At 42.2% G+C, this 15,778-nt stretch overlaps 1 protein-coding gene across 7 annotated transcripts in view; it reads left to right on the top strand.

Annotated features, from left to right (window-relative positions):
• The window catches only part of sh3pxd2aa (SH3 and PX domains 2Aa), a 169,641-nt gene that overhangs the window by 51,708 nt on the left and 102,155 nt on the right, over positions 1-15,778 (top strand). For 2 of the 7 annotated variants that reach the window (XM_061829123.1, XM_061829122.1), the window contains exons 3-5: positions 5,156-5,231; positions 7,972-8,048; positions 14,984-15,075. In XM_061829123.1, coding sequence (XP_061685107.1) covers positions 5,156-5,231; positions 7,972-8,048; positions 14,984-15,075 — 245 coding nt within the window. Of the gene's footprint in view, positions 1-633; positions 747-5,155; positions 5,232-5,425; positions 5,484-7,971; positions 8,049-14,983; positions 15,076-15,778 lie in introns of those variants that run through there. The other 5 variants (XM_061829128.1, XM_061829126.1, XM_061829124.1 and 2 more) reach the window with 4 other exon arrangements.

The raw sequence follows: 15,778 nt of genomic DNA, 5'->3' as shown, positions 1-15,778 counted from the left end.
GTCATGACCAATTAAAAATGACTTTTATTATTTTTTTTTATTTGATCATTCAGGAAATTTAATATTAATGCCCGCGCGACTGTCACCGAATACATATATAAGATCAATTTGGAGGGGACTGCATCCTTGTTCTAGTTTCCTCAGATGTAGTCTCCCAGAGATAAAAGAGCCTTATTCTTGTTGAGTTTTTTTCAAACCTGACTCCCAACATTCATATCAGTGGTCCAGTGCTCTGCTGCATTCTCCAATCACATGGCTTCACAACTCATCCTCACACTCTCACTGTGCTGTTGCCAAGGAGACAGTGAAGTTAGCTTCTCAGAAGTAGAGCAATGATTTGGCAAGTGTCTTTTTTTGTTGTTACATTTTTTTGAATTGATGATGATTCACTATATTTACTAATGGTTTTCTTAAAAGGCCACTGACACCAAAATATACATTTGAAAACAGGTATTGTTATCACAACTACGTATAATATTAATCACTTTGATGATAATAGTAGTCGAAAAAAGTGAGCTGGGAGTGTTTTTTCAAAACACAAAGTTGCGAAAGTATGACTCGACATCTCATTGGGGGCCATATTGTCTGTGATGTCATGTGACGTCTCGTGCAGGCATCACACGGGCAGTCACCATCGACAACATGCTGTGCGAAATGCAATGGCAGTTGAACAAGAGCGATTTTCATATTTTTCTGACGCCCCTTCTGAGACTGAAGCTCTTTTTGAGGAAGAAAACGTCTCAGAAGTGAGTGAAGCGACCGGGGTCATTTTATCATATCGTTTCGAGCCATATTTAGACAATATGCGGATCTCTTCTAACTAACAACAGACTCCCCAAACAGATTCAAAATGACTGTCCCATAATTGTTTGATTTCCCAACCCTTTTACAAGTCTTGTGTATGTAGTGTATTCAGGAGGACCCATGCCGGGCAAAGTAAATATGTAAGGGGTGCCCACACAGCGGTGGGGGTGAGAGCTTCTTTCTCCTCCCCGCCCCGGAGCGATCGCACGCGGCCACCTGTCTCGTCGGGGGAAAGGGCGGCCCGCGCCACTGGTAACGGCGGCCCGTGTGCGTCGACACATTGAGAACCCCTGATTTACGTACTTCATTAAGTTCTTCTTATGTTATTATTTTGTTACGTTCTGAGAGAAGGATTACATCGTCGGACGCATATTTGTTTGCTTACGTTGTGACACAGTTATGGCCAGCGCTGATTTCTCGGATTTATCCTCATGTGACCACTTTATTTCGGCTTGTCCTATTAGGGGTGGCCACAACGTGTCATGTCAGATGAACGCTCATATTTGTTTGGCACTCTTTTTATGTCGGATGCCCTTCCTAACGCAAGCCCTCTCGAGGAGGTGGGAAAGTTTGTACGTATATATATATATATATATATATATATATATATATATATATATTAAAATTTAAATGCAATATTTTCAGTCTCCTGAGATTCAACTGGCTACATTTGTTGTATAAAATTCACCATCTAAATTCTAGGTGAAGGCATTAAATATTTCAGTATTGAGAAAATTATTTGGAAGTATTCCTCCGTCTTCCCGATCAACTGATACTGCTATTTCTTCATCAGATGAGGATAAATCAGAGAAATCAGCGCTGGCCATAATTGTCACAACGTAAGTGAGCCTTTGTTTGCGCACGTAATATGTCACATCTGCGCACTTCGGTCATGTGACTTGCCAAAATGGCGGCGCCCACAAAAATTCATTATTGCAGATAATCTTCTCAAAACACCATTAAATTATATTGGATTAACCTCAAATTTTCAAGGTACAGTACATATGACATGACCTATCTAATACATTGTTAATTCAACAACCGGACCTCCCCTTTAACAACATACTAAATTTAATGTTTTAGGTGTCAGTGGCACTTTAATGAAAGACGCATGCTGTGTTTGGTGCAAGGTAAAAACTTGGTGGCCAAGCATATGCAAGGATGTCCCTTGTTGGCAGAAATCTGTCAGCTGTGACGGGATAATGTGTAGAAGGCAAGCTTTAAACTGCTGGCAGACGTGATTTTGACTAATTGACTAATTAGCTGAAGAATTTAGGTTGGAGAGGAAGGGAGGCGGTAGTGAGTCCCTGAGATGTTGTGGATCTTTGAAAGAGGTTGATTAAAAATTCAGTTGATATGAGCTGATGTGGGGACCAAGCAAGAGCTACCCTGTCAAGCCTTTTAAGGAGTGAGAGCATATCCAATTCATAACACAAAAAAAAATGCCTGCCTCCAAGCATTCTCATCAAAACTATACTGTGCATCAGTGTTTTACAACCCTTTTTGAGCCAAGAGACACTTTTTTCATTAAAACAAATATCATGAGACACCACCAGCAAAAAGTGTAAAAATGAATGTTGCCTATTTGAACAATTTGCAGTCCTGACTAAAGCAACAAAATACATTTAATAATCACATTTCACTCACTCAATGTGGAACCTGGGCCTATTTGGATGAACATATAGCTGATATTCTAGCAGGAATCGATGAAAGACATACACAAAACTCTTCCTCAACAGCTCTCAATCTTTCTCTGGTTTGACTTTTTATAGTAATCAAGCTTCAAAGGTTCACCTCATAGAGATGTTGTGGAAAATGGCAGCATAATCAATACACCTTTATTTAGCAGAATGTGATAGTCCTTGGCAGGAGCCAACCAAAATTGTCCAAAGGTATATCAACAAAGCTTAGATTTATATTACAATCTTGTCTCAGTTTAGTTAGTTCTTCCTGTTCCTGTGAAGTCACATCTTTTGTGCCAACTGATGCTGAACTGAATGGCTCTTTCACTCGTGAACATGTCCCCTCAATACTTGAAGTCCTCCCCTTGGGGGCAGGATCTCATTCCTAACTTGGAGAGGGCATTCCACCCTTTTCTGACTGAGGATCATGGTGTCTGATTTGGAGGAACTGATTTTCGTCCTAACTGCTTCAAAATCGGTTGCGAACTGCTCCAGTTACAGTTGGCGATCACAGCTTGTTGAAGCCAACTGAACCATCTCGTTTGCAAAAAGCAGCGACACTGAGGTCATCGAACTCTCCTCCATCCCCTCTAAGCCTTGGCTGCGGCGATGTGGAAACCAACCCTCACCAATAACAAATTCGACTTGATGCCGGCAATGCAAACCAAACTCTGACACCAGTCGTAGAGGTACCAAGTGGCACTGATTGTTGGGTTTGGTACCGCATACTCCCAAATCACTCCCCACAGGACTCCCCGAGGGACACAGCCCAATGTCTTCTCCAAGTCGACAAAAAACATTAGACTGGTTGGGTTAACTCCTATGGACTCTCGAGGACCCTGCCAAGGGTTTAGAAATGGAAACCTCACTCCTCATTCCGAATTGGAAATCTGACTTCTCGACAGGCCCTCCACTCCAGCACCTAAAATAGACCTAACCATGAGGCTGAGGAGTATGATTTCCCCCTGTAGTTGGCACACCCTTCTGTCCCCCTTCTTAAAAAAAGGGCTCAGCACCACTGTTCCCACTAAGGTGCACACCTGCACAATTGCGCACTCAATGGACACTCTCAGCGCACAAGAAAAGCTATCTAACGCAGTGAACGCACTGCAAATGAATTAGATCTTTTTATTTTCTGTCATTTTTCTGTGTAATTCAATGAGTGACAGGTGTCCAGCCAGCCACATGCTATGATGGAATTATGCTACGCAGCCAGTCATGTTATTGACTGTAAGTGCGCATGTGCTCGGCTCATAAACGCTCCATAACATAAGCGGCGGTAACGATAATGCTAACAACCTCATATCATAGTGAATTGAGCGGACAGTGAATGTGGTATGTCGACTCCCCAAACCAAAGTAAAAAAGAACTGCAGTTCTTTTAAGATGGAATGGCTCTCAGAGTATGTGCAAATAGACGTTTGAGCTCTGTAATTGCAAACAAAGGCTACTGTACCAAATATTAACATTGGTTTTCTCAGATGTTCAAACACTCATTTGCAGCTGTATCACACAAATAAATTTGTTAAAAAATCATACATTGTGAGTTCTGGATTTTTCTTTTTAGATTCTCTCTCTCACAGTGGACATGCACCTACGATGAACATTTCAGACCCCTCCATGATTTCTCAGTGGGAGAACTTGCAATATAGCAGGGTGTTCAAATACTTATTTTCTTTCTTCACTTCCTACATGTCTGTGTGGGTGTGGGTGTGTGTGTGGAATTCCCCATTGAGATGAGTCATCTCATTTTAGGTGGGGTTCAACAATATGGTCATTGATTGCTCCCCAGCATCAACTGGATGATTGTGTAGGTATAGTATTCACAATAGAAAGGTATGAAAAAGAAGAAAGCAGAAGAAAACAGAATTGCACAAAAACAAGATTACAACAACATTATTCTGAATTATTGTGTCCAGCCTTGTTTAAACATTAGAATCACTTCCATTTTTTGGATGATTATCAAATACTGTTTATATCATTCCACATAAACATACACATCCCACATCATATTTTTTTGCAATCATGATTAATTTCTTTTTTTTACCGTTTTGTTCATTATGCCTCAATTGAATAAGTGATCTGAGATATGAATCTGTGTAAAAACAATGACTCACTCATCTGCTTCTTGTTCTACGTCACTTGGATTTCTATGTTTTTCTCGTTTACCTTCCAATTTCAGTGTCCTGTTACTGAGCATTTTGATCAAATGACAGCTTGTTTTAATCCCACAAATGTCTGGTACTTATTGCTTTGCAACTGCTGCTCCGATTACTTGGAAGAGCAAACATGGACTTCAAAAGAATGTGTATGTTACAGAGCTAAGACGTAATACCACTGTTATCAATCTTATTTAAAGGTAAGATGAACTGTACAATGTACGCTAAGAATTGCAGATTTATTCTATAAAATTCAAATCATAATGTTTTCAATCTTGTTTTTGATAGATAAAATGCATAATATGTATCATACTGGGGAACTATTATCAATGTTCATCAAATCGCATCGTTCTCATCTTACTTTGTTTGACATATGAGAGGACTATTCCTTTCATATCAGTGAGTGATTGGGCTCAGCGAGCAATTTAATACTAGATTTTTGATAAAAGCTATTTTCAATACAAGATTTTTGACAAAAGCTATTTCCCAAAATGCCTCATATTTTTCACAGATGCAGATACTTGACAAGTTTCCAATTGAGGGGGGGCAAAAAGACCCAAAGAAGAGGATTATTCCGTTTCTCCCAGGTAATAGCCTGCACTCTGAACAGACTCCCATATTAATAATACAATATATAAGCAATGCGTCACTGTCAGCTGGGCACCGATGCCTGTGTGCCCTGCACGTTTAGATACACATCACGGCTGACGAGATAGTGTATATTGCTTTATAATGTCAACTGTTTGTTTCCTAATGCGATCAAAGTATTTTGCTTTTTCAGGGTCTCTTTCTGAACATCTGGTTATCCATGCATGGTGCATGCATCATTACATTGAGAGGTGTGTGTATGTGTATGCATCCTTGCATTGATACAACTTATGCCACACATGCTTGTCTGGTCTGTTGTAAGTCACTGACATTCAGGCTCATGCCAAACCGCAGGGGAGTGGCAGTGATCAATAGTTTGTGCCCCTTGAGTGTCTAGGGTAGAAAAGTTTAGTGGGTCTACGAGCACACTGATGCACTGCATTGTATGCATCTCTGTGTACTACCATGGGTTTATAATGTTGATTTCTTTAAATCTATCGGAAGACAAATTATTGCGGCTTTGTGTTTTGGTAAACACTGTTTTGAAGCATCCAGTCAAAGCAAAGAAAATTTACTTGTATTGCACCTTTCATGCATAAGGAAACTCAATGTGCTTTACATGATTAAAAGTGTCACGACTGGGTCTCGAGGGCAGACCCAAATGCATGTCTCCAGAGGCAAGCAGGTAGAGTACAGAAAGCCTTTATTCAGTCCGTGGTCAAAGATCAGCGTGTCAGCCAGGAAAAGCAGCAGTATCAGAAGAGGGAGGCTCACTGGGGTGGTCAGGGAACAGGCGAAGGTCGGTACACGGTAGGTCAGGTATACAGGAGTGCGGGAACGAGGCATGAGAATCAACGATCTGGGGGAGGACTAGTTGTCCCCTGTGTCCTATAAGTACAGGGTGTAATCAGCCAAAACAGGGTGGAGGTGTGTGCCGACTAATTGGCTGACCACACCCAGCCTGGGGAGGATGCCAGGGGCATGACAAAAGTGTTCAAATACACAAATAAAAACAAAAAGTAGAATTAAAATACCTTTTAGTGCAAGAAATATCACTGAAAAATGGAAGTACTCTAAAATACATGAGAAAAAGTTTTTAATCTAGATTTGACATTACCTCTGTTGGCAATGTATTCATTTTTTTGCAGCAGAATAGCTAAATGCTGCTTCACCATGTTTCCTTTGGACTCTGCATTCGCTTATTAGACCCAAGTCAGTCGATCTCAGAGCTCTATTGGGTTTGTATTCCATTCAGTCATCTTTCATCTATTCAGTACCTAAACAATTTAAGCAATTTATTGGCCAGTAGCAAAACTTTAAAATCTATTCTAAAAGTGACTGGAAGCCAGTGTAAAGACTTTAGAATTGGAATTATATGGTCTGACCACTTTGTTTTGGTCACAACCTGCAGCATTCTAAATGAGCTGAAGCTGTTTAATGCTCTTTTTGGGAAGCCCAGTTAGAAGACTATTATAGTAGTCAAATCGACTTGAGATAAAAGCATGGATGAGCTTCTCCTGGTCTGCTTGACACATGTAATCCTTCAAGAGTCCAGTTTTTGACATTTTGATTTTGATATGACTGTTGAAGGTCTTGATGGAATCTACCAGAACACCAAGGTTTCGGACTTGCTCTTTGCTTTTTAAAGATAGTGAGTCTCGGTATTTACGAACAGCAATCATTTTTTCTTGATTGCCAAAAACAATTCTTTCAGTTTTGTTGTGGATTCAACAAATCCAAGAAATTGCTGAGATGATTAAAATTAACTTTCTCAACAATATTGGCTATGAAAGGAACATTAGAGATGGGTCTATAGCTTGCTAACACAGAAGCATCCAATCCTCTGTTTTTTTTCGACGTCTTAACTGCAACTACTTTAAGAACTTTAGGAAACTCCCCAAATTGAAGTGAGCAATTGATTATTTGATGTAATGCAGCGAGCACTGAATTCACAATAGTTTTGAAAAAGTCAGATAGTATTGAACAGGAGCTGGATGAAGTAGGTGTGGAGAGGTGCATGTGATATGGTGTTCATTCACGAATATATTCGACAGACATGCCATAAGGCTGTAATTGCTTATACTGGGACAACTAGCAGTACCACATGGAGCATTAAGCTAAACTCACAGGTTCTGACGTGATTAATCACCATCACTAGACACGTCCACCGGACCACTCATCAGTAGCAGTGCCTTGCTCATTTCCCACATCCTATCCTACCCTGCACTCAACTTTTCTGTCCTTTCTCATCTCACCTCTCTAACTATTGGTTAGTTGTTGCATGTTCTCCCTGGGATGTCCTCCCGATCCACAAGTAAGAACATTACTTGCCAAATCTCTGTTTATTGTTCTTCTGTAGTTCGCACCCCTACGCCCCTTGCCTGTTCTGTCGCTCGGTCTGTCCCCTAAAGGCCTTTTCTCTCAGGCTGTATTTTCATAAAACATTAGAATGATTGGGGGGGGGGGGAACTAAGCAAAGGAAGAATTTCAAACTATTCTGTTGCATAGTGAAACTGTTTCAGAACAAAGGACATCCAGATCCACCATTCTGCAAGACAGCTGAGTAGGACAGGTTTAAAAAAAAAAAAGTGAGTTGAGTGGTCAGCCAAACCTAATTTCATTCGCTCTCATTTTTAGCAAGTGATTAATCATCTATATAAAACTTTCTCATTCCTTCTTAGTTAAAATGCCTCTCACCTCCTGATATGCCATAAACGGGTTCCCTTTGCTCTCATGCAGGCAAAATTCTCTTCCGAAGGAGTCATGTGCGAGATGTCGCCATGAAGCGACTGCGTTTCATTGACGACTACTGCAGGGTAAGGAAACCCTGTTGCAAACATCCTTCATTTATCCATCTAACTCTGGAGAATATCACCAATATCTATGAGGTTAAAGGTTATGGCCCATGTGTACCGTGTAGAAAATAAGTATTTAAAGTTCTCCCACTTAGAAACCAGGGAGGCGTCTGAATTTTTCATCATAGGTGCATGCCCACTGTGAGAGAGATAATCTAGAAATCACAATATATGATTTTTTTAACGATTTATTTTTGTGATACAGTTGCAAATAAGTATTTGAACACTGGAGAAAACCAATGTTTATATTTGGTACAGGAGGCTTTGTTTGCAATTAGAGAGGTCAAATATTTCCTGCACTGCAGGAGGGATTTTTGCCCGACTCCTCCACAAAGATCTTCTCTAGATCAGACAGGTTTCTGGACTGTCGCTGAGAAACACCGAGTTTCAGCTCCCTCCAAAGATTTTCAATTGGGTTTAGGTTATGATGCAACCACCCCCATGCTTCACAGTAGGGATGGTGTTCTTGGGATGGAACTCATCATTCGTCTTCCTCCCAAACACGGTTAGTGGAATTATGACCAAAAAGTTCCCTTTTGATCTCATCTGACCACAAAACTTTCTCCCATGACTCCTCTGTATCATCCAAATGGTCATTGGCAAACTTAAGATGGGTCTTGACATGTGCTGGTTTAAGCAGGGGAACCTTTCGTGCCATGCATGATTTCAAACCAGGACGTCTTAATGTCTTACCAACAGTCACCTTGGAAACGGTGGTCCCAGCTCTTATCAGGTCATTGACCAAGTCCTGTCATGTAGTCCTGGGCCGATTCCTCACCTTTCAAGGGATAATTGAGACCCCACGAGGTAATGGGGCTCCACTCCGATTAAGATTGACCGTCATGTTTAGCTTCCATTTTCTAATAATTGCTCCAACAGTGGACCTTTTTTCACCAAGCTGCTTGGCAATTTCTCCGCAGCCCTTTCCAGCCGTGTGGAGTTTTACAATTTTGTCTCTGGTGTCCTTGGACAGCTCTTTGGTCTTGGCCATGTTACAAGTTTGAGTCTTACTGATTGTATGGGATGGACAGGTGTTTTTTTGCAGCTAACGACCTCACACAGGTGCATCTGATTCAGGATAATACGTGGAGTGGAGTTGATCTTTTAAAGGCGGACTAACAGGTCCTCAAGGGTCAGAATTCTAGCGGTGGAGCGTTGGCCTCACAGTTCTGAGGACCGGGGTTCAAGTCCCAGCCCTGCCTATGTGGAGTTTGAATGTTCTCCTCGTGACTGCGTGGATTTTCTCTGGGCACTTCGGTTTCCTCCCACATCCCAAAAATATGGATTAATGCGAGACTCCAAATTGCGTCTCAGTGTGATTGTGAGTGTGAATGGTGTTTGTCTCCATGTGCCCTGCAATTGGCTGCAGTTTGGAGTGTACCCAGCTCGTCTCCTCCTCAGCTGTTTCCTTGTGTCAGTGCAGCAAAGATTTGTCGGGCATTACAGTCTTTGTCTGTTTTTCTTTAAATGCAAAGTAACATGCTAAATCTTATGTGTGATGATTGCAAAATAATTGAAATTGAAATCAAATGCACATTAAATAAGTCCTGTGCTCAAATTGAGAATTATTAGGACAGACATCCTTACCACCCAAATAATCTGGAGTACTGTAAAGTTTACAGTTGCTATAGCGAAGCCCACTGTTGGTTTGTCACAGTGTTTACTTGCTACATCCTGTTCATGAGGCAAACAACAGAGGATAAGTAATTGCCCAGTGTTCTTAAAGCATCTGCTCTTTTGAGATTGTAGGATGCCGACTCCATCCGACCTTAGGTACATATTGAAATGGGAAGGAAATGGGAATGTTGCTCAGATTTGAACGAACATTTGACATTCTACGTGCTTATCTTTAATTGACAATACGACATACATGTCCTATATCTTTGTTGAAAGTGCCATGCCATTAAGTATGGCTGGCTACTGTGAAATATGATCTCTTGCTGTGGTTTGTCTTTGCCAGTGTGTATACATGCAGAAAGATATTAGTGGCAAATGATTGTTGATATACAGTAGTACATTATGAATGTTTTTTTTTCTTCAAAAAAGCAATTAACTGATTGCCTCCATTTCAGTACAGTACACACTCTGCAGTCCCATCATACAAATGCCTCCAATGTTCACAGACCAAATTAAATTAAGAATCGCCCGGAGTCAGCCTTCCTCTGCTTCAGCACGCCTGCAACCCTTGTTTAGGATAAGATGTACTGAAAATGGATGGATGGATGGATGATAAACAATGGCACACGCATTCTAAGTATATTAAAAACTATTTTACTCTGTCCATGTCCATTTTCCAAGCAGCTCATCCTGACAAGGGTCATGGGAGTGCTAGAGCCTATCGCAGCTAACTTCAGTCACACGGCAGACTACACCCTGTACTGGTTGCCATTCAGTCGCAGGGCACATAGTGACACGATCATTGAGTGGCAATTGATCCCCAACGCCTGAACTAAACTCTGTCTTTTAAATCCCAGGAAAAGGTACTACCCTTTATTGCCTGATTTTCTCTGAAATGAGAGTTAAATAATTCAGGACAAAATTGCTCAAGGCCAATTATATTACCAAAATTAGGTTTTAGATTTAACACTGGTCTGTTTGCCGTGATCGGTCTCAGATGATAATTTGCATTTTATTCTGATCGGCTATGTCATAATTTGCTTCGTGATGTCATTGATCGACTCCGCAAAATACAATTACTCAGCGTTGCGATCATGTACACTAGATTTGAATCCAAAAGCTAGTTCATTTTTAGCCTTTTCCCGGGTATTTTGACCTGTTAGTGTAAATATCTGAGACTTATTTTTTTAAAATCATGTTGCCAGTGTAGGACAGACCAAACGTAATGCATGGATCAGATTAGAAGACAAATTTGATCTTTCACAATTTCACAATGTCACACTACTGCAATAAAATCTTTGCATCCGATCTTTTACGATCACTGGGCTTTATCTTGTCAACTCAAAAGTAACTGGATGCACCCATTACCATGGTGATAACATCGTGAAGCACGTGATATATGAACAAAATGGGGAACAGTGTGTGGTGGTGGTCACCAGTGCTGAGGGGAGGGGTTTAATTCAAGTATTGCTTAAAGTATTTTCCTATACATTTTGATACGATATTGCTCGTAAGGAGGCAACAAAACTTTATTTGGCGTAGCAAGCTAGTGCTACCACTAATGTTTGTACGTACATGGCGGTATTATGTAAAATCATGCTCTAGTTTCAGTTGAATTACAGTAATTTAGCACCCAATATTTAGGTCATGTATGAAATAATCAGTCAGGTCATGGGGTCAAATGTCACAAAATCTAGATACACAGAAATTACTGTATGGATTTCCTGCCATCTAATAGAAGAGTATTTAGCTGTTTTTTTCTCTCTGTGCCTCACTTGCATAAATGGAGGAACAATACATTATTTTCTTTAATGAATATTTTTTAAGCAGTTAATTATAATTTGATAATTTCCTATCACACACCTGAAGATCGTTCTCGTGAGACTAATGTTCTACGACAGATTGGTGAGGAATCACTGGACTAGAGAATAATTTTGAAGATACACAGAGTACACAAGCAAATACTGTCACAACCAGAACACGGGATTGGACCCAAATGCATGACTCGGGAGACATAGAAGCAGTTCGGGTAGGCAGTCAACGGGAGCAGTAGTAACAAGAACGTCAGCCATAGGAGGCAGGTCAGGGGCGTGAGGTGCACACCGCATCAGGGACCGTCAGGTTCATGACAGCCAGACATCCTGTCCAACTTTATAGGTCAGTGCCCTCAACCTCCTGCGCTCCACTGCGGCCTTGTAGGTGCGCCCCATACATTGGAGCATTCGTCTGGCTCTCTCCCAGGTCTGCTTACAGCGCCTAACCATAGCCAACACTGACGGCACCAGTGAGTCAGTGTCGAGAGACCGGAAGAGAGAGGGAGGATAGCCATGCACCCCATGGAAGGGTGACATACCTGTCGATGCCAAGGGAAGGGAGTTGTGGGAGTATTCCACCCAGCTGAGCTGCCAGCTCCATGAGGCGGGGTAGCGGGGACCAGGCAACGGAGACCGGTTTCCATGTCCTGATTGACTTGTTTGGTCTGGCCATTGGACTCTTGGTGCTGACCCGAGGACAGACTCGCTGTGGCCCCTATCAGCGAGTAAAACTCCCCCCAAAATTGGGGTCCCCTGTCCGACACCACGTTGGTAGGAAAGCCTTGGTGCTGGAACACTTTGTCCAACAGAAGCTCGGCGGTCTGCTTGGTGGAGGGGATTTTCGGCAGCAGGATTAAGTGAACCATCTTTGGGAACCGATGCACTACTGAAAGCACGGTGGTGTGACCTTTTGAAGTTGGATGACGTCACGAAATCTAGGGAGACGTGGGACCATGAATGTTAAGGCATAGGCAGGAGACGAAGTTCTCCTGCGGGCCGTTGCCGGTAGGGTTTGTTGGCAGCCTAACCCAGGCACAGATTGACATATTCTCGGATGTCTTTTTTTATGTTTGGCCGCCAAAAGTGCTGTTCAACCACTGACTGCATCTTGGCCATGCCTGGGTGACACACGGTGCGATTCGTGTGGACCCAGTCAATCACATTCCCCCTCAGAGGGGACACAACATACAGCCTGGCGGCGGGGCAACCTGCCAGACTGGGGCACTCTTTAAGGGCTTCTTTCACTTGGAGCTCGATCTCCCTAATGAAGGTTGACATGAAACAGGTGTTCGGAAGAATCAGGGCGTGATCGGGCCTCTCGTATATGTGCGACAGTGCATCAGGTTTCCCGTTCTTGGTCCTCGGCTGATATGACATAGTGAAGCAGAACCAGGTGGAAAAGAGGGCCACCGAGCTTGCCGGGCATTCAGCCTCTTGGCGGTTTTTAGGTATTCTAGGTTTTTCCTTTCCACGTCTGTGGGCAGTTCCACTGCGACAAGGTAATTTTGAATCCCGGGCGAGAGCCCCTGTAGGAATGGGTCGAGGAGTGCTCCCTCGTTCCACCAGCTCTCCACCACTCGGATGCGAAACTTGATGGAGTAATCCACAGCTCTGCATTGCCCCTACTAAAGTGAGATCAAAGAAGCCACCGTCTCACGTTCCGGGGACACATATTGAGACACCTGCATCATTCCACACACAAAGAAGGTCCAGGTGCGGCAGGTATCAGAACCGCGGCTCCAATTGGCTTTGGCCCAGGCCCCTACTCTCCCCGTCTGGTGGGATATCACGAAGGCTATCCGGGAGCGGTCAGTGAGTAAGGCTGCAATTCAAAATGGAGATCACATTGGGCGAGGAAGGGTTTAATTTTACCTGTATCTCTGGAGAACCGCTCGGGTCGGGAGAGTGGCGTACACACGGTCCGCTGGGCGTCCGTGACCGGCAGGGGTGCGGGCACGGATGGACCTGGGCTCAGGGTGGCGGTGGCTGTCGGCGGACTGGCGTCGGGAGCACTGGACATGGACGTAAACCACGAGTCCAGCCAAGCATATATCTCCTGTAATCGGTGATTAGTTACCTGGAGAGCGGCTTCCAGCTCGGCGATAAGTCTGCCCTGGATCTGCAGGGACTGGGGGATCACATCTGAGTCGGCTCGGTCCATGTTATGGCCAGATCGTTCTGTCACGACCAGAACACGGGGTTGGCCCCAAATGCATGACTCTGGAGACGTAGAGGAAGTTCGGGAAATTTATTTATTCAGTCTAGTGTCGGGGATCAGGCAGACAGTCAACGGGAGCAGCAGTAACATGGACATCAGGCGTAGGCAGTGGGCAGGCAGGGGTCGGTACACAGGAGATCAGGAACAGGATTACGAGAGTGCGGGAATAAGGCATGAAGCAACAACCTGTCAAAGACCAGACCATATGTGTGGTTCTATACAACTAGGATGTCATTAGTAGAGACGAGGTGCAGGTGTGCACCTCCGATGATTGCGGCAATGTGTGCCGCATCGGGGACTGGTATGCCCAGGACCTGGACCGGCAGGGCCATGACAAATACAGTAAATAAGTCATCTAAATAGACATATTTCTCCATCTTATGATCAGAGTGGTGATTGTTTTTGTTTTTAATTTTACCTAAAAAAATCCTGATTGTGTAAAGGCCATTATTTTATCTGCTAAATGCCAGAATTTTCGTTTTCTTTAAAGTTAGAAGAAGAATCGGCAATCTTTCTCATGAACATATCCTCACGTTTTTTCCTCAACATTTTTCCCATTAGTTTTGGACACACCAACATTTATTTCATTTTATTTTTGATCAACATTATTAGTAGCATAAAATGGAGCAGGGGGACACTCAAGTTATTTGTGTCTTGCTCAAGCACACCAAAGCCGTGGGCCTGTCTCCTCTGTCAATACTGGATATTGAGATGCAGAGGTTTGTGGCAACAATAATTTTAACCTTGGCAAGGATTTACATTCATTACATTATTTGATACTATGGCCTTTAAACTCTGTGACTTGGGTCAAACATTTTCTTCCACTAGCATCAATTTTGACCCATTAAGCCTGACCGGACTGGCCGTGCTCGCACGTGTTTTCATGTCTGCCCATAAATTTTCAATAGGATTGAGATCAAGGCATTGCCATGGCCACTCCGACTTTTCCCTTAAGTCACTTTGTAACCAATTTTGCAGTATTCTTTGGATCATTATCAATTTTTGAAAAAAAAAAAAAACATTTGAGCCCAAGCTTAAACCTTGTGATGCTGTGACCTCTGTTTTTCACAGTTGGGTTGTTGATCTCAAGCTTGCAAGTGTTCTCCTTTTTACTCTAAATATGACGATGCTCATTATAAATTATAGTGTTTCTGTGTGAGTTTGACTCAACAGCGGAATTGGAATGTCATTGAATCCAATGATTCAACGGAATAAAACTTTATTGCATTTTGTAATTCTCTGTTTAGGCACTTGTACGACTCCCTCCTCAAATCTCACAGAGTGAAGAGGTACTACGCTTCTTCGACACAAAAACTGAGGACTTCAACCCCCCTGTGGAGTGAGTGTTTTATAATATGCATGCACATAAACACACACACACACACACACATGACATTATGTAAGAGTCATATGTTGACGTGTTTGTGGTCGTCCAGTTGAACCAAACATCACGCCAACTCAACATGCTGCGTCTTTTGGGACATTGAGGCTTTGCCTTAATCGTAGTTTTGTTTTTGCGTCATTCTCAACAAATGTGTCCTGTGAGTTTTGTGGTAATATATATATTCTCTTTATATATTCACTTGTTCTATTGTTTTTGCCTCCTTGCTTTTATTTGGTTTTTAAGGTCACCCTTGTTGCACAAAAAGGTGCCTGTAAAGAAAATGGATTATTGTTTTTTTTTTTTTAACATAAGTACTACATTTTCATGACATGATTTTGTGTTGCTCATTCTGGCAGTGAAGTCCTCTTGGGCAGCTAAAAATTTGTATATACAGTACAGTACATATTATACATATACTACGGCTGGGAATAAGTACTCCTGATTAAAATGAATTGAGTGAAACATTTTTGTGTAGTTGGACACTAAAGACGAAATGATGAACTTTTTAAAGGTTCACTGTGCTTTTATTGCTAATTCTTCAGTATGTGTAACATACATAGAATTGAAATGACAGTACTCAAGGGTCTGTGGTACTACAAAAGACAATTATTATAAAAATCTAAAACTATGTTATATACAGAATAAAGAAGTATTAAAT

This window comes from Syngnathoides biaculeatus, chromosome 9 (genome assembly GCF_019802595.1).
Source record: "Syngnathoides biaculeatus isolate LvHL_M chromosome 9, ASM1980259v1, whole genome shotgun sequence".
Classification (NCBI taxonomy): Eukaryota; Metazoa; Chordata; class Actinopteri; order Syngnathiformes; family Syngnathidae; genus Syngnathoides; species Syngnathoides biaculeatus.
Note: the sequence above shows the minus strand (reverse complement) of the source record. Positions and strands in the feature narration are given on the sequence as shown.